This window comes from Vigna unguiculata, chromosome 3 (assembly GCF_037176805.1).
Source record: "Vigna unguiculata cultivar grain cowpea cultivar isolate G323 ecotype 2 chromosome 3, ASM3717680v1, whole genome shotgun sequence".
In the NCBI taxonomy this organism is placed as follows: Eukaryota; Viridiplantae; Streptophyta; class Magnoliopsida; order Fabales; family Fabaceae; genus Vigna; species Vigna unguiculata.
Window position 1 is genome coordinate 3385492 of NC_140794.1, and position 21817 is coordinate 3407308.

The 21817-nt window shown below is 33.7% G+C and overlaps 3 protein-coding genes and 1 non-coding gene across 6 annotated transcripts; 3 read left to right on the forward strand and 1 right to left on the reverse strand.

Moving 5' to 3' along the window:
- Positions 1 to 3995: 3995 nt before the first annotated feature.
- Positions 3996 to 10038, forward strand: LOC114179517 (ARID/BRIGHT DNA-binding, ELM2 domain and myb-like DNA-binding domain-containing protein). Its single transcript, XM_028065884.2, has 3 exons — positions 3996 to 4276; positions 4406 to 5490; positions 8697 to 10038. The coding sequence occupies exons 2-3, from the start codon at positions 4522 to 4524 to the stop codon at positions 9561 to 9563; spliced, it is 1836 nt and encodes a 611-aa protein (XP_027921685.1). The 5' UTR covers positions 3996 to 4276; positions 4406 to 4521; the 3' UTR covers positions 9564 to 10038.
- A 1603-nt stretch (positions 10039 to 11641) lies between these two features.
- Positions 11642 to 14488, forward strand: LOC114178222 (ubiquitin-conjugating enzyme E2-23 kDa-like). Of its 3 annotated transcripts, none has more exons than XM_028064008.2 (6): positions 11642 to 11931; positions 12055 to 12134; positions 12500 to 12614; positions 12736 to 12788; positions 12937 to 13005; positions 14125 to 14488. In XM_028064008.2, the coding sequence occupies exons 1-6, from the start codon at positions 11888 to 11890 to the stop codon at positions 14253 to 14255; spliced, it is 492 nt and encodes a 163-aa protein (XP_027919809.1). In that variant the 5' UTR covers positions 11642 to 11887; the 3' UTR covers positions 14256 to 14488. The 3 variants fall into 3 exon arrangements, with proteins under 3 accessions (XP_027919809.1, XP_027919807.1, XP_027919808.1); XM_028064006.2 differs by having other exon boundaries at positions 11643 to 11931; positions 12877 to 13005; XM_028064007.2 differs by having other exon boundaries at positions 11785 to 11931; positions 12047 to 12134; positions 12877 to 13005.
- Positions 14489 to 16003: 1515 nt separating this feature from the next.
- TRNAT-UGU (transfer RNA threonine (anticodon UGU)) lies at positions 16004 to 16075 on the forward strand. Its single transcript has one exon. It is a non-coding gene; the product is annotated as a tRNA-Thr (tRNA).
- A 764-nt stretch (positions 16076 to 16839) lies between these two features.
- Positions 16840 to 21400, reverse strand: LOC114178221 (uncharacterized). Its single transcript, XM_028064005.2, has 3 exons — positions 21040 to 21400; positions 20699 to 20768; positions 16840 to 20054 (listed from the first exon to the last, which is right to left on the reverse strand). The coding sequence occupies exon 3, from the start codon at positions 19967 to 19969 to the stop codon at positions 16985 to 16987; it is 2985 nt and encodes a 994-aa protein (XP_027919806.1). The 5' UTR covers positions 19970 to 20054; positions 20699 to 20768; positions 21040 to 21400; the 3' UTR covers positions 16840 to 16984.
- Positions 21401 to 21817: the final 417 nt, after the last annotated feature.

Consider the following 21817-nt stretch of genomic DNA (forward strand, 5'->3'; position numbering starts at 1 on the left):
TCGTCCCTCGTCCTACGTCTTATGTCCCACCTCCCACGTCTCACGTCTCACGTCTCACGTCTTACGATTCAGGTTTCACGTTTCACGTTTCTTTCACGTCTCACGTCGCACGTCGCACGTCCCACATCTCATGTCCCATGTCCCACGACTCACATATTATGTCTCATGTCTCACGTCCTACGTCCCACGTCTCACCTTCCTCGTTCCACGTAGCACGTAGCACATCCCACGTCGCACGTATCACATTATTGCACTGAAATACTTGATTCTTTCATAAAATAATGGTGTTTTGGTTTATTGGTTGCAATATAACTAAGATTCTTCTTTGCTTTTTATCCTTCTTCAGATAATAGCTTCTTATTGATCGAAAGAAGGAAGAGAAAAGACATTATTTTACCGGAAATAGAAAAGTTAAACTTATGCAACAACAATAATTTGAAGCTTTTACAGATGTCTGCTATCATTACATGGATGATTTTAGAAAAATGTTTAGATGTTGGCAGACAATATTTTTTTATTGGTTTTCTGTTCTGACATTCAATATGCGAACAAATGTGTCACAAAATTCTAATCAAGGATAGGCAAAAAATCCATTTTTTATAATCCAATCTATTTTTTCTATTATCTAATCCATTTAATATCTATTTTATTAAAAATTCAATTCATTTAAAATCCATTTTATTGGATATGGATATCAATCTGATATATATTTTATATATTTTATGAATTGGATATCCATTTTCTAAATCTAGATTTTCAAAATGGATAATCCAAAATATCCAATCCAAATTTTCAGTTTATATTTATGGTTAGGTTAGGCTAAAAGTTGAGACCGACTAGTTCAAATTTAGTCGTATTTGATTAAGTTGGCGTGACCCTATAAAAAATTTGACCGAATTCTGTCAAGTCGGTCTCGATCAAAATTTGGCCCAGCTGGTCGTGGACAAAATTTGGAAGTATTCAGTTGAGTTCACCCCAACCCAAATTTGATTGCATTAGGCTGAGTCGACTTAGACAAATTTTGACCGTATTCGGCCGAGACAACTGCGACCAAAATTTGGTTGTATTCAGCCTAGTTGGCTCCAGTCAAAATTTGGTTGAATTCAATCGAGTTGGCCCCGATTGAGATTTGGCCGAGTCGGTCTGACCCAAATTTGGTCGTATTTGGCTGAGACGGCCTAGGGTGAAGAACATGATTATATGCACCAATGCAATTTAATATAGCATTTCACACCTCCTATGCAATAATTTAATTTATATTGATACACATGCATTCACCAATAAACTAATTTTCAACATGTGACTAACCCAAAGGAACATTCAAATTCATAGAGACTTACAACATAGCCCAATCATGCTTCCAACTCATGCCACATTACTAGTTACTTGAAATTATCAAGAGTTTATTCATGCATTTTAAAGACTTCCAAGCCAACAATCATGAGTAACATATATCTCTATCTACTGGCCTCCAAATCAAATCTCCATTGTTCAAAGTGAAGAACAACATATTATGGACCAATTGTCAAAATTTCATCTAAATCAAATGATTAATGAACCGGGAAAATGTAGTTTTACGAAAATTGCACAAACTAAAAAAACGATGGTGTTTAGCGCCTAGAAGTCAGGAACCTGATGCCTAGCATAAAAACCAACACCCGACGATACCTGCTCCACGAAAACACGAAAAACATTGTTTTTCATGACAATACACCAAAACGCATCGCCTGGCGGCAGATCTTCACCGCCATACGGTTCTTAACAGAAACACAGAAACTGGGTTGTTTTAACATGGGTCGCTTGGCGGCGCATACTTGCCGCCAGGTGGATTATCATATTCTGGGTAGAACCCAGATTTTTCCCGCACCCATGAAGAACCTTAAATTCCCAAATCTCATTCCATTCAATTACACACATAAAATTATAGCCATTCGATTTCTTTCCCTGCATATTCATCTAGTACAATCATATAATTGTAATTCCATCATGGTTAAAATCCCCAAATTCATATTAATAATTTCGGCCCCAAACTCTAACATGAACCTTCATGATTTGGAACCCATTCAGTCATTCAAGTATCATAAAACACAATAATGATCAACGATTATCCAAGATCACTCATTCAACATGCATATGATACTTTCGCAACAATCCCGAATATCATAAAGTCCATAAAAAATCATAGAAACCACACTACTATTCGTGTTGCCTGGCGGGAGCACCCGTGTCGTCCGACGGTTCATCTAAAAAAAACATAAATAGGTGTCACGCTCATGCATCGCCTGGCGGGCCTTCAAAGCTGCTAGGCGATTTTTGGGAATTTCCATAAACTCAAAACTAGTGGAATTTTAATTCAGAAAAGTCACCCAATCATACAACATACCACGTAAAATCATACAATTTAATATAACAAATAAAGCAGCTCCCCTAACCTGGATTCCTAACTCAACCTTGATTACTTTGGAGTTCCTTCCTTGATCACTAGTGACCTTCGTTGCTCTTCCTCAATTTAGCTCTCCCTTTCACTCACTAAAACCAACGTTGCACTGAGATTTCTCTCCTCACAACACTCTACAATGGCAACCTCCAAAAACTCACTATCCCTTCCTTAATTTGCCTCTTAACTATACCTATACCTTAATTATGTTTAATGGCTAAGAAAAAACCCACAACCATACAAATGTCACAAATGTCAAGTCAAAGTACAATCCTACTCTCAATCATTTGAACTAATACTTTTTCATGTCATAAAAGCTAACATTAATTGTCATAAAGGCTTCCACTACCCGCATTTATTAATTAATTAATTATTTAATTAATTAAATTTCTCGAATCTTACATTATTAATCATAAAAATTAAGTTCATGCACATATCTGAATGCTTAATTAATAATCTTTATAATTATACATACTTAATGATTATAAATCACTCATCACCATGGAATATCTGTTTTTCCATTTAATATTAAAAAAATATTTTTTTGAGTAATTTAAATATATGTAGGAAAGTGCGCTCAAAAACTCATCTCGTCCTGCATTGTCATCTTTATCTAATTTTATTTCTTTGACTTATTGGATATTTCCAAATTTGATGATTGCGTGGATCAGTTCTAAAGAATAAATATGAAATTCATTATCTATTACTCTTTGAATCTTCAAAAGGTACTTCTCTCTAGTTGAACAATTTTTTGAATTCTAAAAGGGTCTTCTATCTAATTCAACATATCATTAGTATCATGCTTCATAATACGTTAATAAGTTGAATATGTTGTTTACATCTTCACATATAGCTTCCATTTATTACTTTTAAAAAATGAATTTATTATTTTATTCTTTGTCAATATACCTATTGAAAAAACAAATAGTGAAATGAAAGTAATATTTCACCATTACGCAAGACAAGAGACAATTACCATTGTTTTATAAGAATGGATTGTAACATATGAGAAATGAAAGCAAAATAATGAATTTGTGTTTAACTTTCTTTTTTCATAAAGAAAAGAGTGGGGATAAACTCAAACAATAAGTAACCCAATAGGCAAGAAGAAAGAAAGAAAATATAATTATATTATAAAATACATAAGTTGAGATTAAAATTTAATACAAAAATTTAATACTCAACTGAATAAATAATGAATCTAGCTCAGCATAGTAATTACTCAGTCTGACTCTATGAATCAGTCTGAAACTCTAGGTATATTATTGAATTAGTCTGGAATCAGTCTGCTCTGGCACCAACCTATTTAAATATTCAACTTAATATACGTTTAAATATATAAATATTGAACCAGACCTAATAAATAATGAATCTGACTTATCTAACCGAATATAATAAATAATTAGTCAGACTCAACTGCACAAATAAAAATCTATTCAACTCCCGTATAATTTTAGTGGGCCGGACTCGGATAAGCCCGACCCACTAAAAATTCACAAACCCTAGGTATATTAATGTTAGCATTTGTGATAAATGTGTTGTGTTATTTTAAATACAAGTAAGTTCCTCCAATGTTTCAAAGAGGAGGAAGGTAAGGCAAACACAGCCCTGAGATAAGAGGGGGCTTTGATTTCTCTAATTTGCCCCTTGGTCATTGTCTTCAGCTTCTCAAGCTCTGTCCTTCTATGGTGGGTTTCTTCTGCAGCTTCTCCAGATTTTACCACTGATCAATGCTCCATATTCTCAGGTTTCAGGTTTCATCTTTGATCTTGTCTCTCGCCTTTGCCTTTCATATGATTATGGGATGCCTTAACAGCCAGCCAAAGACTTGATCACCAGGTAAATCCGTCAACCAGAAATGGTTACACCCATTCTCATACTTTTCCCGATTTTGTGCATCCAGATCAACTTATAACCAGTTTCTGTAATTGCTCTCTCTTAACAAGCTTATACTTATGTTAATTGTAGCCTGGTTGTGTGATCAAAGCTTAGAAGATGGCAACCTAGGATCGTTTTTGTGTATTTTCCATACCTTTGATTGTTAGCCTTGAGATATCAAGCATTGAAGTAGGGAATTGAAGTTCATGGAAGAATGGTCAACATTCTCAAATGGGCCTTCTTTAGATTCCCTTGGAGTTAAAACAGCTGGTGAATTTCTTGGAAATGGTTGTCGTCTTGGAGATGGTCATGTTGATAATGGTGCTCCTCATGGTAAACTTTCGCAAAAATATCTGTTCTATCAACTTTACCCTCTTTATCTGAAGGATAATTGTTCCCAAGCTGGTGCTCGGCCTTTACTGGTTTTGGTTGATGGACAACAGCTCGATTTGTATAAACTCTTCTCCCTTGTGAAGGAAAGGGGTGGATATGCTGAGGTGTCGAAAAATGGATTGTGGGGTTCTGTGACCAAAGAATTGGGTTTGAACCTTGAAGTTTACTCGCCAGTGAAATTAGTGTACGATAAGTATCTGAATGATTTTGAAAGGTGGCTGAAGAAAATTTTTGAAGAGAAGATTTTAAAAAATGGGAATCATGGGTGTGATTGGGGTTTGGAGTGGTTGCCATTGGATATAGAGAAAGAGTTCAGAGGCCTGTTATGTCTAAATACAAAGAACAAAGCCGATGATGAACTTTTCAAGTCAAAATCAAATAAAAAAAAGAAAAACACTGATTTGGTTAACCACAGTAATGGTAATAATCCATTGGACACCAAAGATCAAAATAATAAACCTGAGGATGTCCAACACATTGAAGGTGACAATAATGAAAAATCCAGTAATGGAATTAAGGACAATCCTGCAACCTTGGGTGCAGAATGTGCTGACAAGGAGTGTAACCCTCTCAAACGCAAACGGGATGCATTCTCAGGCATGCTAAACTGGATGAAGAATATTGCAAAACATCCTCTTTATCCTTTAACTCAACCGATACCAAAACCATCAAAGTGGAAGGAGTATAAAGGCCGGGACTTTTTTGGACAATTTCTGAAGGCAAGAAAGCTTCTGTCACTGAGAAAGCATGAAGAACCAAACAGTGGATTGTCTTCTTTGCAGGTATAAACTTCAATGCCCAATATTAGTTTTATCTGTCATTTCATATCCTGAAGCATATCAGCATCCTATGCTTGAATGTGTGATTATCATTTTATTTTATCTGTTAGGCATTACAGCATGCTTAATTCATCCTAGGTAATAATTATTTGATCTCATTGCATTAGTTTGTTTCCTATATTAACTGTGCATACCTACCAAATCTTAGCTTGCAAGTCAAGTTGCATAGACTCCTATTGCCTTTACAAACTCGACTCACAACCTCATTAGAGTTGATCCAGTCATATTGATAATTTTAGAAAACCTATAAATGATGTGTATGCATGAACTTAATACTTCTGATCATTGTTATCAGAATCTTGTGATTCGCTAATCAAATTTCACAATTAGATACATTTTGGCTATCTATCTATTTGTATCTCAAGATAGATCTTAATTGACTTTGTATCTTGCGATACATTAACGAATCTATGTAATTTCGTATCACCAATGTGATTCACACAATTCAACTATTTTTATGCTTTTACTTTTTCATCAATTCTTATTCTTATGAAAAGAAAAATAAACAGGCATGTGGGCTGAAATTTTTAAATGATTAAATTTTTTTTCGTTTTAATGAAGCAGTTAGAAAAAGATTGTGTTATGAAGTTTCCTTAAAGAACTTTGAATGCATTATTGAGTTTTTTCCAAAGAGAGTAAGCTTTAGCATTATGGTTAGCATGCTGTCATGTGATCTAGTGATCATGGTTGCAGATCATGACATAGGTCTTTTTTCTCATATGGTTGCATACACCAGCCACTTTTCAATCCTTACAATGCTATGAACCATGTGCTATAAGAACTTGCGATTAATGATGTGGAAGTCTATTTCACACATTACCTATATCCACAACTTTGAATCAAATCTGTATTACAAGCTTAGTTTTCCATATGCAAGCTTCCTTAATCAAGTATAAATGGGTAAACATATATTATTTGTTAACCCATTTAACTTTACAGACACTAATGTTAAATTGTGGCACCATGACAAGCATGGAGGAATGGCATGCTTGATATTTTCCAACTGCCACAGGTGGTTTTTTGCATAGAGTTCACATTACAATTTACAATAAAAGGGATATTTTCTTAATAAATTACAAATAATGAAGAAAGAAGTCTGGGTTGATAATTTACATTCGATATAATGATATTTTTAATTTCTTGATTAAAGTTTGTTTTTTCTTATGACTATTTTACTTTTGTGAACCTCTTGCTCTGAATGTGACTATTGTGTTATGCGTAAATACTTGCTATGTTTTATCTACTGGTACCCTTCTTTGGGTTAATGGATGTTAGGTTGAAGGCTTCGAATCTGTTTATTTCTTTGATAATGCTGATTTAGTTTGTTGATGGGTTATTTTGTTTAAACGTTTAATATCTTACAGACAGGTTGTAAGCTATTGATACTTTGATGGTTTGGTTAAATTACTAGTTACGGCTCACTGTTAAGTGTCATACCAATATCTCATATACAATCATTCCATATTTTGTCCTTTTTTATGTGGCTTGTGGTCTCATCTCATGTTCATCAAAATAAACTCAGTTCGGTTTCTTTCAATTTTTTTTCTCTTGTTATCCCTTTAAAGTGTGACATTCAGTATCATAGAATGTAGCTTGTCATATAGTAGCACAATTATTCCTTTTTGAGCTTGCTAGGTACTTTGCAGTCAAAAGTAAGTTCCAACGCCTTTTTCCATTTGAACCAACCACCCAATTTGTACCCTATGTGTGACAACTTTTATTAATTTTTTCATCATCATTTTATAATATTGATTCTAGATAATCTAACCTGAAAGAAGAAACATTTAGATTCCAATGTCTATCTCCAAAGCTCGTGTTTAGAGTTAACCTCTTCCCTTGATTCCTTAACCAAAACTTCATTTTCAAAAACCATGCATTTATATTTGTGCATCACAAGAAAGCACATTCAATATTAGATTAAACATATAAGAACTCAAGGTTGAATCATGATATGAATCTATCCTCATCAGGAAGTCCTTAGTGGCTTTAAAGAGTGTACCATTAGAAGTTACCCTATCACATGTATGTCTTGAATAACTCATAGTTAGTAAACACCTTTCTTTCCTAAAACCTTCTCCGGTACGTCTCTTGACACCTTGTTGTATACCTTTTCCAAGTCAATAAAAATTGTATGTAATGTATCTTTATTTGCTTCGGTATATTTCCATCCACCTTGTAGAAGATGAATAGCTTCTGTAGTAGGTCTTCATAGCATAAGCACAAATTGATTCTTTGCAATCTAGTCTCTTATGTTAATCTATTGGTCAATTGCCTTTTCCAATATCAATGATTCTTTAAGTTTTATCCCTTTATGGTAAACACAATTCTGAATATCTCCCTTGTTCTTCTATATAGGAAAAAAAGTCCTCCTCCTCCACTCATCTAACATTTTCTTTGATCTCAAAATCTTGCTCAATACCGTAATGAGTCAAATGATATTATGTTCTCCTTGTTAAATATTTTTCTGCTCCATTTTATTATTATTAATTTTCTTTCTTTAATTATTATTTTTAGTATTTATACTTCTTTTTAGTTATTATTTTTTAGTGTTATACTGCCACCCTTTTCAATTACGTTTCCTAGATTATACTTAATTATTTTATTTCTGTTTCTATTTTTAATTATTCTTTATTCTGTTTATTTCTGGTTTTGAACTCTGTTTTCTTTGATTATCCTTTATTCTGTTGATTCTGTATTCCTTTTTTACTTTTTTTTGTTTAATATTTAATTATCCTTTTTAATATTTTGTACTGCTTTTCTCTCCCCGTTTGAATAGACTTTTCTACAGTGGTGGACGTATGTACTTATTTATCATCTTTATTTTGTCTGCCATGGCTTTTGCTATAGGTTGGGCCACAACACCATCTGTTCATCTATATACTCGATTTATGATACGACATAATGGCATTTGATCCATGTGACTGACATTTCCTAGTGAGACCCATATGCACAAGATCAAACTATATCTAGTTCTTATAATTTCTGATAACATCGATCACAAACTCTTCCAGCAATCACTCTAATTTATATTACTTAGGTGTTAAATTAGTAACACATGCTTCTTCTAGAAGACAAGATCGTAGTGAGAAATTCCTTTTCATGCTATGTGGAAATAGTATGTTCAATTTATGGAATTATATGTTTTGCAGAAGCAGAAGATGCATCCTGCCATGTTCGAGGATCCTGTTGCTCTCGATCGCCTTGCTACAGGAAAATCAAGATGCAGGGAAAGGCTGCCTTCCTCTGTTAAATCTCGGTCATGCTCTTGCTGCAATCCATGTTCTCACAATGGAAATACATTGGCAGAAAATTGTCCTCACGAGAAAACAACTGAAACTATAGATGTATTGACTGAAAAAGAAAACGGTGAATCATCTGGGGACGAGTCTCATGAAAAGCAAGTATCTGTAGGCCCTCGTTTTCAAGCTGAAATCCCTGAATGGACTGGTGTAGCTTCCGATAGTGACTCTAAATGGCTGGGAACACGAGTATGGTCTTGGAAACATGGCACAGAACCTGCTACTACTGAAACAGATGTTGGAAGGGGAAGACAAGAGAAGTGTAGCTGCGAACATCAAGGTTCTGTTGCGTGTGTTAGATTACATATCGCTGAAAATAGGATGAAAGTGAAGCTTGAATTGGGTTCTGAATTTTACCATTGGGGATTTGATCGAATGGGTGAGGAAGTTTCACTTCAATGGACAACTGTAGAAGAAAAGAGATTTAAGGATATCATGAGATCAAATGTTCCCTCTAAAATTAAATATTTTTGGAACAATGTATGCAAATACTTTCCAAACAGGACAAGAAGACAGTTGGTGAGCTATTATTTCAATGTCTTTCTCATTCAACTAAGAACCTATCAGAATCGGGCGACCCCAAAGAATATTGATAGCGATGATGAAGTAGAGTTCGGCTGTTTGAGCAAAGGTTTTGGAATGGAAGCTGTCGAGGGTCCTGGTGATGATGATTTCCTGGAGTGTGCTCTGAGCGAGCAGTACATTGATTTTGATTAGACAAGATTAGTGTAAATTTGATAATTGGATCTGAGCTACTTTGTGCTCGAGAAAGTTTTTTCCTGAGTCAGACTTGTATAAGACAAACTTGTATAAAACTCTTCCTCCATGATCACTGGTGAATGCTTTTCTCATACTAGCAATTTTTTTGTACACTATAGGGAGGTAGATAGAGAGAAAAGAACCAGGTTGTGGAGTTTTTAGTTTTGGAACTTGGAAGCAAATATGGACATGTGCTCCTGTCATTTCTACTCATAATGAAGAACTTGCTGAGACTGATATTAATCTTGTTGGTTGAAATGGCAGTTTAACATGATGCTTCCTGGAGGCTGCACTGTTAGTGCTGTAAACTCAGTTTTGTTTAGCCAGAGGTAGTGTTTTCAATGTTATATTACTTGTCATATTATTTTGTAAATTGAAATTATAAAATTTTATTTGAGACAATTTTTTCGAATGGAACAACCTTTTGTTTGAAGGGTGAATGAGAATTTCTTTTTCTCTAATCTCACTTATAATTCACACAAATTGTGAGAGAACGGAAAGGACTGTTTCTTCCCTTTTTTTCCCTCAGGACTAGGAACAGGTGGGAACATGATTTTGTGTTTGATTTCTTTTGGTTATTGATTATGCATTTTTGTTTTGTATGTCGGTTTCTTATTTCCTTGTTTTGTTGTCTGGTTAGAACAAGGAAGTCTTTCTTTTCAAAAAGAAATAGAACATCATCCATAATGTCTTTCTACTTTCATGGATTGGGCAAAATCATGTTTTTGGCCTTTTGTTAAATAATATTATTCTTATGAACTATAATTTATATTTTTAATATGAAACGAAATTTTTCTCAATTCGTACTATTATTAGTCCTAGCAAATATTGAATTGATGTTTTCTCCGATTGTAATAAAAGAAAAGCAAATATTAAAAGTGTAAATTAAATACATATAAATTGACAGGTATAAAATTATTTAAATTATACAAATACATATAATTAGGTTTTTATTTAAAAGGAAAATTAAAAAATAATTACAACTGATGTTCTTCAAAATTACAAAGACATTGTTGGATAGGGGTGGAGGAATTATGTGAGAAAAAATTCAATACTTCTAACACATTTCTCTTCAGATATAAGGAATAAACAAAAAGAATAAAGCCTACAAGATAATTTCCAGAGAAAAATATACTCTCTCCTTGAGTGATCTCACTAATATTTATCTTTTTAAGAAATTTGATTTCAGTATACATCCTTTTAATATTTCATTCAAATGTATTCATTATTATTTTTTCATATATATCAAATAATTGAAAAAGGAAAAAGAAATTTAGACTTATATGTTAAGAAAATAAGAGAGAGAGAAAAAAACTTTTAAACTTTACTAGTTCACACTAAAAACTATCTGAAAATATACCATTATAAAGAATCTAGTTAAACTGATGTTATAATCCATTCTAAACTAAAGATCGACAAAATGTGAAATTAACTTAATTAGTTAAGAAAAATAAATAAATATTAAAAGAATACCACTATCAAAAATTGTAAGAAACTTATAAAACTAGAATTAATTTTTTTTATGAATTATATGTTTTTTCTAAAAAAATATTATTGAATACCATAGCTAACTAATAATCCTTTCTCACTTTCATATTTACTGGTGTAGGTACTTTTTCTTTTCCTTTCACTAGTTTTAATTTGTACTAAAATGAATATGTGGTCAACAAAATTGTGAGGAAAGTTCCAATAAAGCTCAAAAGTGTCATGAATGTTGTCATTCATGCACATAACAAAGTGCTGTTAATTGAATGGTCAAATTGAAAGACCTAACTCATAAGGATATCTCCACAATGTTGTCATTGATTTATATTTTAATAAGGTTTAATTATTCATCTTTATAGCTGTGCAAGTTATATATTTTGATTTGATCTTTATGCTTAAGAATGTACATTCAGGTCATACACATATCATGTTAATCATTCTTTTTCAACCATATTGTTTTAAATTTTAGGTCATGTATAAAAGATTTAAAAATATATTTTTAACAATGGAGATTTGAAAAAATAAAGTTGATTGAATTATACAGTTTAAACCAGTAATTTATCAAAATCATAACATCAATAAAGATTTTTTTTGTTTCTTCACATTACTTTCAAATAACTCCAACTTTCATTTTTTTTTTTGTGTGTTGGGTTTGAGCCTTTTTTTTTTTTTATTTGTGGAAAATGAGGTAAACAGTTTCACACTTTTTTCTTGTACGTGTACCTTTGATTCCACAGAGCTTCGCAGCAGCAGCAGCAGGTCGCACAAACAACAAGAGTCAAGCACAGAGAGAAACAATGTCTTCCCCTAGCAAACGGAGAGACATGGACCTGATGAAACTGTCTGTTATCTTTTCAAAAAAAATTATTTTTATTCTTTTAACTTCAGAAACTCTTATTTTTTCATAAATTTGTTGTCTTTTTCCATTTGGGGTGTGTTTGATTGACATGGATCAGGTCATCAGGATGATGAGTGACTACAAGGTGGAGATGATCAACGATGACATGCAAGAATTCTTTGTGGAATTCCACGGACCTAAAGAGAGTAAATTTTTGCATCCCTTTGCTTGCGTAATTATTTTACATTTTACTTTTTATTCTGTTGTTCAGTTCCTCATCAGATTACTGAGATTATCTTTTTCTCTTTGGCCCAACTTTTTCTTCATTGAAATTGAAATTGAAATTGAAATTTCTTCCTTCACCGACTGTCTTTGAATTCAATGTGAACTGTTTGGATCAGCAGTCAATAGCTTAGATTAATGTCGTTGATTCATCGTTTGGCTATTTTATTCAATGTGAATGAATTGCACTAGGATCTATGTTAACTTCAAAGGTGGAAGTGAATGGTTGTGTTATTTTTCTCTTAGTATTTTTGTTTTTTTTTTGTACTCTGATGGAAATCATGTGCAGGTCTGTACGAGGTCGGTGTTTGGAAGGTAAAGGTTGAACTACCTGATGCTTATCCTTACAAGTCTCCTTCTATTGGCTTTGTCAACAAAATTTTTCATCCTAATGTTGATGAATTGTAAGTTGTTCCACTGCAACCATAACTTCATTGAATCATAGGTTATATCTTATTTAAGCAGCACCACTGAACTCAATGGAAAACACATTAGCTCATTTATACAGTTTCCTGTAATGCTTAGGTCTGGTTCTGTATGCTTAGATGTTATTAACCAGACTTGGAGTCCCATGTTTGGTAAGCAATACTTGCTATGCATTTCATTCTGCCTTACTCTGTTACTGCCACTGCTTTAAAATTGGTGATTTTCCTTATTTTCTTTCAGACCTTGTTAATGTGTTTGAGGTGTTTCTTCCTCAACTTCTTCTGTATCCCAATGCATCAGATCCATTAAATGGTGATGCTGCTGCCTTGATGATCCGAGATCATGCTACATATGAACAGAGAGTTAAAGGTGGTAATCCTTTCTCTTGTATAAAGCTTCAATGCTTCTTTCATGCTCAATTCATGTTAATAGTAAGAGTTTTTCTGCATTATTGTTAACAATAGCTACAGCCATCTTTATTTTCATCGCATTTCAATTGGACTGAAATTAACTGGTTAATAGTTAATAAAAAGCTTTGAAGATTGAAGATTGTCATTTTGCACAAACTGATATTGAACACATCCCTTACCACAACAATTTCAAATGTTTAGTAATATCATTATTAGGTATAACAATTGAAATCTCCGATTCTTGCCAAGAATTTGTTCGATTTAAAGCACAACAACTGTCAATGCTCCCCAACAGATTTAGAATATGAACATCTATCTTTCTTGCTTTGTTTTTTGTTTTTGGATAAACAGCAATTGCATTACCTTCTTGCATCCTATTCTGATATTTGCTTTGGCATTGATCAACCGTACTCTGTAATGATAATAATAAGTGTATATTGAGTGTGTAAAAGAAGAGTTTTTGAATTCCAATACTCAAATGGTAATATAGACCTCATGTTGAATAGTTTGCTGGTAACTGAGCCAATATAAAGTATTTAACATACTCAACCATTTTCAAGTTGTGAGTTTCTGATCAAACCAAGTACTTTCCAATTTACTGTCATAAAACTTCTATTATTGCTTGTATCAATTGAATCTTAGATCCTAGATCTCCGGCCAGGTTTGGTATAGCGAGAAATAATTGCTTATTATAATATGTATTCTGAGAGAAATAACAAAAATGGTGATCATTTCCTTATAAAATGCAGAACCACTGTTTTTGTTTTGTCATTCTTTTAAACTTTTACTTTCTAATTTGGTATGTCAAATTGGTATATATTATTTATTTATCATTGGCATGTGAGTATTTTTTTATCATTGAAGAAAATCACACATATGTGAGTATCTAGATATTGTATCATGGTCACAGAAATCTAGATATTCCAGTGTATTTAATTCTAGGATTTCATGTGAGACAGTAGTTTAAAGACTGACAAGGGAAACATCAGTTTAATATATCTACCATATGTGAACATGTTGTTATATTCTAAGTTTTTTGCTTTTGTTTATAATTTTCATTTTTTGAGCCAATGAACAGAATATTGTGAGAAATATGCGAAGCCAGAAGACATTGGAGCTGTAGAGGAGAAAGATTCTAGCGAAGATGAGCTGAGTGAAGATGGTTATGCCTCTAGTGATGATGCCATTGTTGGCCAACCAGATCCTTAGATTTTTACATATAATGCCTGTCTTATTTGATTGTACATGATATCATATGATTTTATATTGAGTCCAAGAATAGGTTAAAGAGACAAGTTCTTAAGGTTGAAGGAAAACTTCACACCTTTCTATCTGTTCCATGGTGGTTGTGTAAATTGGTTTATGATTTAGGTGTTTAAGGTATTCAGTTATGTGACTGGAAAATTCAATTTCTGAAGGTTGCTGGTTCTGCTATGAATTCATTTATTGCTTCTGATAGATGAAATTGTGCGAAGACGACTTTCCCATTTGTGGCTTCTATGAGATTTTGAACTTTGTTTCTTAATATTTAAGGATGTTATGAGATTGGAAATTGAGGGTCAGTGTTAAAATTTTTATAAAAGAAATTCGGGATAAATATGGTTTTAGTATCTGAATTTTGATTGAATTTTGATGCAAAATTAGAATTCTTTCATGTATGAAACTTTGGTATATTTTGGCCTTTAAATTTTAGAAGATGAATAGATATAATTTTTTAAACTTAATTATATATATTTTTTGTCGTGCTAAACATATTTCATATTAATATTTGAATTATTTAAACAATTTAACATGTTTTACATATAAAAAAATATATAATTAAATTAAAATGGTTATATTTTTTCTTTTCTTTTTTCTGTTTGGGAACTAAAAGTTTTTAAAACAAATTCTAATTTCACTTAAAAGTTCATAATTAAAATATATTTAACCCAAATAAATATATATATATATATATATATATATATATTATCTAAACTGAGATGTAAATTACCAAAAATTTGTCTCAAAGTAATTGATATTTATATTTTATATACACGTAGCATTGAAGCAATAATTTCAGACAATTTTTGTGTTACAAAGAATAATAATTAACAATTAACGTTGCAATCCTACCGATGAATGTCTGGTATTTGAAATTGGAATTTGAAGAATCTCAATTTAGACTTTGATTTCAAATAAATGCTTGGAATAATTGCATGAATCCTGCATTCAATTATGTATGCAATGCATTTAATTCTGCTTCAGTCCATATTAATATTAAAATATACACCAACGGCTATCTACATTCTTACGCTAGTTAAAATTGATTTAAATTTTTGCCATTTCTTGATGTTTAAGTCACCCTTGATAACTGTTCCTACTTTAAGGAGATACCAAATTAACTATATGAAAAATAAATTATTTAGGTAACAAATAAAAAGTAATATAATGTGATAAAGTTCAATTATGCAATTTAATTTCTTTCAATTTAATCTACTCCTCGTTTTTCATTTGGAAAATTTGTTATTATACATTTTTTTAGTTGGTATTCGAAACTGGCCAAGCGAATTTTGTGTATTCACTACGCAATTTTTAAAAATTTGGTGAGTTAGATACGTTCTTGAGCAAATTTTACCGTGCCCATCAATTGCTTTAGATATTTTAGAATTTATTTAATTGCTCGTGTGAAAATTCATTGAGCAAATTATACAAATATCCATAAAACAATACAATTTATAATTCACAATTCAAACAATTTAAGTATTTCGCATGGACTTATACTCAAGATACAAACAAAACTTAAAAAATAAAAAATAAAACTCATGTATAAACTATTGCAAATTAAATATAAAAACATATAGCAAGGACTCTAATTTAATCACTCTAATTACTATTATGTCAGCTACTTTCCTTTTATTTCATGTTAGTATTCATTTTCATAAGGCAAAATAATAACATTAAGTATATAATAGCAAATGGCCCTTATAGCTCAGTGGTAGAGCGTCAGTCTTGTAAACTGAAGGTCCGTAGTTCGATCCTGCGTGAGGGCAAAATTTAATTTTTTTCACTTTTTTTTTTCAATTATCTTTTGAATCCTCAAATATATATATATATATAAATTATAATTGTTGCAACAAAAAAAAAATACAATGCTAAAAGTAAATTATTGGTTGAAACAATAAAAATAAAATATAGCTATCTATTAATTTCAAATAAGACATGTATATATTAAGTTACGTATCTAAAAAACTTAACTATCTTAATTTGAATAACTATTTATTATCTTAATAAATTAATTAATATTTTACATTTTTTTGCATTAAATTAATCCAAGTTAAGTAGAGTTAAGAACTGAAACACAATGATTACAAAATGTAATAGATTAAAAATTAACAAATATTTCTACATAACTAAAAACAGATAGATTTATATTTGAGGCACTAAAAATATATTTGAACCTAATAACAGTGACTAATCAAAGACCACAATGTTAAAAATAACCAAGATATCATACGTAGCAAACACAGCATCAGAACTGTTGAAAAAAAGACAAACTATAGAGTAAATTACACCATACAATGTGAAATTTGTTAAAGATTGCATGTGTCATTCTAATGTATAGGTGATAAAAAAGTGAAATGCTGAGAAACTCCTTGAACTGGCAGAAGGTGCTTATTGATGGCTCAAGCCAAGACTTTTACAACACAAACACAATTAAGTGTGGCATTAGTGCAACGCAACAGTGAGAAATGGCAAATTAGTTAGCAAAAATATCTACAGAAGGGTAATTAACCAAGTGAAGAAGAAGGAATAGTTCTTAAATCAAATTGTATCTCGTATTAGACTTTTAAAATATGCTGTAGAAAGTTCCATGAAAGAGTATACAGAACTAGTTTTATTCTAAAAATCTAGTGTATGATGATGATTCTAGAGTTTGCTTACAAGATGCAGAATAAAGTTTATGCCGAAGCTCGAATTTGGACATTTGCAATTAGTCTAGTGAGTTTGCTTAATGTTTCACGAGCAGATACTGTATCTGGATGATCTTCACCACAAATTGAAGTTCTGATGAAAACAGCTTTTCTGATTAGATCATCACCTATGTCAAATTGTGCACCTCTTAGCATTAGCTTGCCTCTGGTCTCAAGCACAGTGGCTCTACACAGAGCCAACTCTTGCCAAAGACAAGGATTCAACTGAGCATTAGTCTGTATGGACCTCCAGCACAGTGATTTATCGAACCACTTGTCAACTGGGGTAACCAATGCTTGGTCTGCAGCCTCCAAAGCATTGGTGCAAAGGTGCAGAAGCTCTAGAGCAGCACTGCATCTGGAGTAGGTAATGAATGTGTGAATTGCAAGAGGCAGAACCACCTTTTTAACAAGATATAACAGCTCTGAAACCTCGAGTTCAACAGCCGCAGGATTGTGACCGAATGCAAATAGCAGAAAACATGCAGCCCATAAATGCTCTATGCTTTCAGATATTGACCCTTGATTCATAACAGCCTGAACCATTGCTTGTGCTGACCCTGTAACTTCTCTTTTCCGAGCATATAGTTTGATCATTTCATTGAAATGTATATGTCCTTGCTTAGTACTACTCCTTGCAATGTTGAATCTCAGCAGCAGAGAACATGCTTCTAGTTCTGATTTTTTGGTGTGTGAGGATGTGAATCCACATGTTAAGGATTGCAGTAGTTTTCTCCAGAAACAAGTCCCCTTTTGCTTTTCTGGTATCTTCTGAGCAGCAAGTGCCAATAAAGAAACTGAAACTGCACAAGGTGCAAACCATCCACTTACCAGCACCATTCTGGTTGCCAAGCTTCTGGCGCCGTCTGCATGATCAAATATTGAGAAACAAACATCAAGAAGTTGCAGGAGGAAACTGTTCTGCCTGAATGAGGGAGCTTTTTTACCACACCAAGACATGTCCTTCAAGGGCATTCTGTTTATGGTATCTAAGAGCCTGCTTGGTGTTATAGGTAACTCAGACAAAATTCCACTGACAATGGCAAGCCCCAAAGTCAACCTTCCAAGCTTCTCCTCAATGGTTCTAAGAGCATCAACCTCAGCAACTGAATACTCCCTGCCACTTCCCAGCATTAGAGACATTGCCTCCACTCCAGACAAGTATGAAAGCTTCAGAGGTTCCAAGTTCATCACACGAGGAAGGCACGTTGATATAATCACATGAGTCTCTCCACCAAAACGAGGGAGAAGATCCATCACAAGTTTGTGATCCCACCAATCCTTTTCGCTTTCCAAGTTATCAATGATCACAAGGTATGGAATGTTTCGCATTAGCTCTTTGCGGATTCCAGAAACAGCGGCTTCTTCCTGTTCTTCAAATCCTTTTATCCTAGTTTTCTCCAAACTATTCTCAACACTCGCATCAACTTCTAAAAAGGACCTGAGGTTAAGATAGTTTTGCCTAATGTACCTGCTCTCCCCTCCTATCCAAAGCACCATCTTGTATCTCTGGTGAAACCTGTAAGCAAACTCAAGCATAAGTTCTGTTTTACCAATTCCTGAATCACCTGATATGCAGGCAATGCCTTTCCCATATAATATCCTCATTCCTTTTTTCCGCCTGGTATACTTTCCACCTCGTTTGAGCCTTGATCGCCTCTGAGAAAACTCAATGCTTTGCATTTCAATCTCTTTTTCTGACTCCTTCCACAGAACTGGTGTTTTTTCCTCCCTGCTTCCATTTCCCACATGCCTTTCCTCTTGCACACTACTCTTGCTGCGACAAATAGTCAAATGCCTTCTTTTGGGTCTGGCCTTGAGATCAATATAGTCTTGCCTTGAATCTCCAGTAACATCCCCAAAAAGCATAAACTCCAGTTGAGAAAGCTCTTTCTTCCTACCAATGAAGTTCTCATTCCGAGTGAAAGGTAACTCCTCTTCTTTCACTTTCTCCCTCCATTTTGTTAAATGCTCAGCAGCACTTCTTCTGCCTAACTTCATTGCTAACAATGTGACAGCTCTCAGAATGCAATCTCTCCAATTTCCATCCTGAGCTTCCAACTTCCGTTCTTCGACACGTGAGAGGCCATGAACAGCATCTTTCCACTCCTGCTCCAACCCTCCATACAAAAGCCAAAGCTCCCCTCCATGTTTTTCCCACAGCTCACCCCTCTTCTCAATTATATCCCTCACAAGACAATCAGCAGGACTCAGATCAAAATATATAGGGATCAAGTTCTTCTTGCCAGAGAAAAATTGCAGTTCCTCAATTGTGTACGGATTCTTGAAAGACTTCCTTGTTATGATTACTATCCCATAAGAAGCCATGTCCATAGCTTTCTCTGCAATGCTTAGCTTACAAGAGTTCCTATATCCAGCTCTATCTGATACAAAACAACTTATGCCTTGAATTTCTAACTCCACACGCAGCCAATTGGCAAATCTTATTAGAGGAGGTTTACGACCATGTAATCCTATATAGACATCACAACTCTTTAATCTATAAGAAGAAAGTGATCTAGAACCTGGTGTTGAGGATACTCTTTTGTTTCTGCTTTTCTTACTTCTCTTATCTTTCTGTCCGGAATAACTATCATCATAGGGATGGAAGTGACCAGACACAGTGCAACTAGAGATGCCCACTGAGGAAGATATGCGGTCAAGGTTCTGTAAATCACCTGCATTACAGCTAGCTGGAGATGCAGCCACCTCAGGGAAGGTGCATCCAACATTCACTAGAGACTTCGGTTCTGGAATCCCTGAACTGCTACTGGGGGCAGCAACATCTAGATGAATTCTGTCACTGGGAGCATCGGGTTGCAAAGACTCTGATAACTGACACGATGATGATCTTGGAGAGAAAAATGGTGACTGATTAGCAGAAAAAAAAGCTGAAGATGAGGATGACATGTTCCTTAAACTTGGTGTTGTCAAGGGTCCAACTGTGGTGGAGCTCTCTTCTTGGATATCCATCCTTGAAGTTACAGATGGTGTGTGAATGTTTTCCGATTATCGAAGATACCATGTCCCATGCACATGAAATTTATTGGAAGATGAACTGTGAAATTTGAGGAAAAGAGTTCATCAGTCAGAAGCTGCATTCTGAATTTCCAATCATTCAGTGTTCCAATATTGCAGAAAGAAGCAAAACTGAATGTTCTGCACTGTATGCTTATGATGCTAGAAAGCAGAAATTAGTAATATAAAAGAACAAAGTAAAGAAGGGGTGAAGGCCAGACAAAGTCCGAGACTTTTAAGAAAAAGTTAACCGTCCCACCATCATCTATGTTACACTTCTATAGATCTCAAAATTTCCAAAAAGGAAAAAAAAGATAAATTGGTCAAATCACAAACAGTAATTATCAGCGGTAGGAAGCATGATGGTCAACCTAAAAAGAATATTTACTTTACAAAAATGATGTTGACCCTGAACAGACAAGGAAACGTAGCACCAATTTGGGACATTTATTACTGTTGTTACACAAACAATAGGATCCAAAATCAGAAATGTAAAAACTCAACTCACTTGAAGAAAACTCATAATTTCGTTGTTTAGTAATCCACCAACCAAACTTTTAAAAGCAAGGGGAGGAAGAATCATTGAGAAGAAGAAGAAAAAAATTAAAACACAACACCATCCACAGCTATCAAAATAATTAATTGACAAAACTACAGCCATGTGATTCAGATCTGAATACTTACTAGGCAGAGAAACTGAAACACCGTGTCATACATTCACTGTTTTCCTTCCAAACCAACCAATCTCTTTTCTCTGCAAAGGTCAACAAAACGAGATTCAAGCATTCAAATTTCCGAGCACTGTAGGAGTAAGAAGAAAAAACTCAAGCAAACTAACTACTTACGAAAATTAAGACACACATCATTACAACAAAAACCAACAAAAATAAAAAAAGAAAACATATAGCCGAGTTATTGGTAATGAGTGAAGTGGGAAACAAAGTATGGTGTCAGACTAAGACACCCATTTCAGAAAGAGATGAAAAGGAGATAAACTGAAAGAAATGAAGGCAAAAAGCGCCAACCTTTATCAGCAGGTGTTGATGGGTGCAGAAACTGCGGCTAAGTCCTTACAAGGAGTGTTATCTTTGGATGTGGGTTGTGTGACAGTGGTTTGACTTGTGTGAATCTTTGGCTACGGTAGCGTTTTTATTGCGCCTGCAAGGTTCAGAATGGGGTGTCAAGAGTGAAGAATGCTATGGATCTGACTTGGGTGTGGTGGAATCGAAGTAGGCTCCACGCCCATTTATACAACTGTTAAATCTTGCAGATGGCCACTATGATTTCGGCATTTGGATTCGCATTTTTTAAGCTCTTCTTCTTGGTTTTGGTTTGTTCTTCTCTCTTTTTTTTGTGTTTTTCGGTGGATGCTTTTAAAGTTAGCTTTGATTAAGATAGTCCAGAACAAACGTGGTCTTTTGTACTTTGCTGGGGTTTTGTGACGTGTTGAAGTTCTAACTTAAGGAATCGTTTAATTGTTGATTCTTAAATCGCTGTTGGGAGCAATTGAGAATGGAAAGTATCACAAGTTAACCATAAATTTCACCTTGGTTGTGAAACTTGTGACAGAGACTGAAGTTACACCTTACCCAATTCATCTTCAGATGCATTGCATATCCATTGTTTTTTTCTTCTTAAAAGAAGGCTTTTAATGATAATATAAATCAAGAATGTCTTTTCACGCGTACTATGTTGTTAATAGGATTCAAGATAAGGTTTTTCCCCCATTTTCTTTTCTTTAAAAATTATCATAAAACATACATTATATATACATGTGTGTTTGGATTATGAAATTTGTGACCC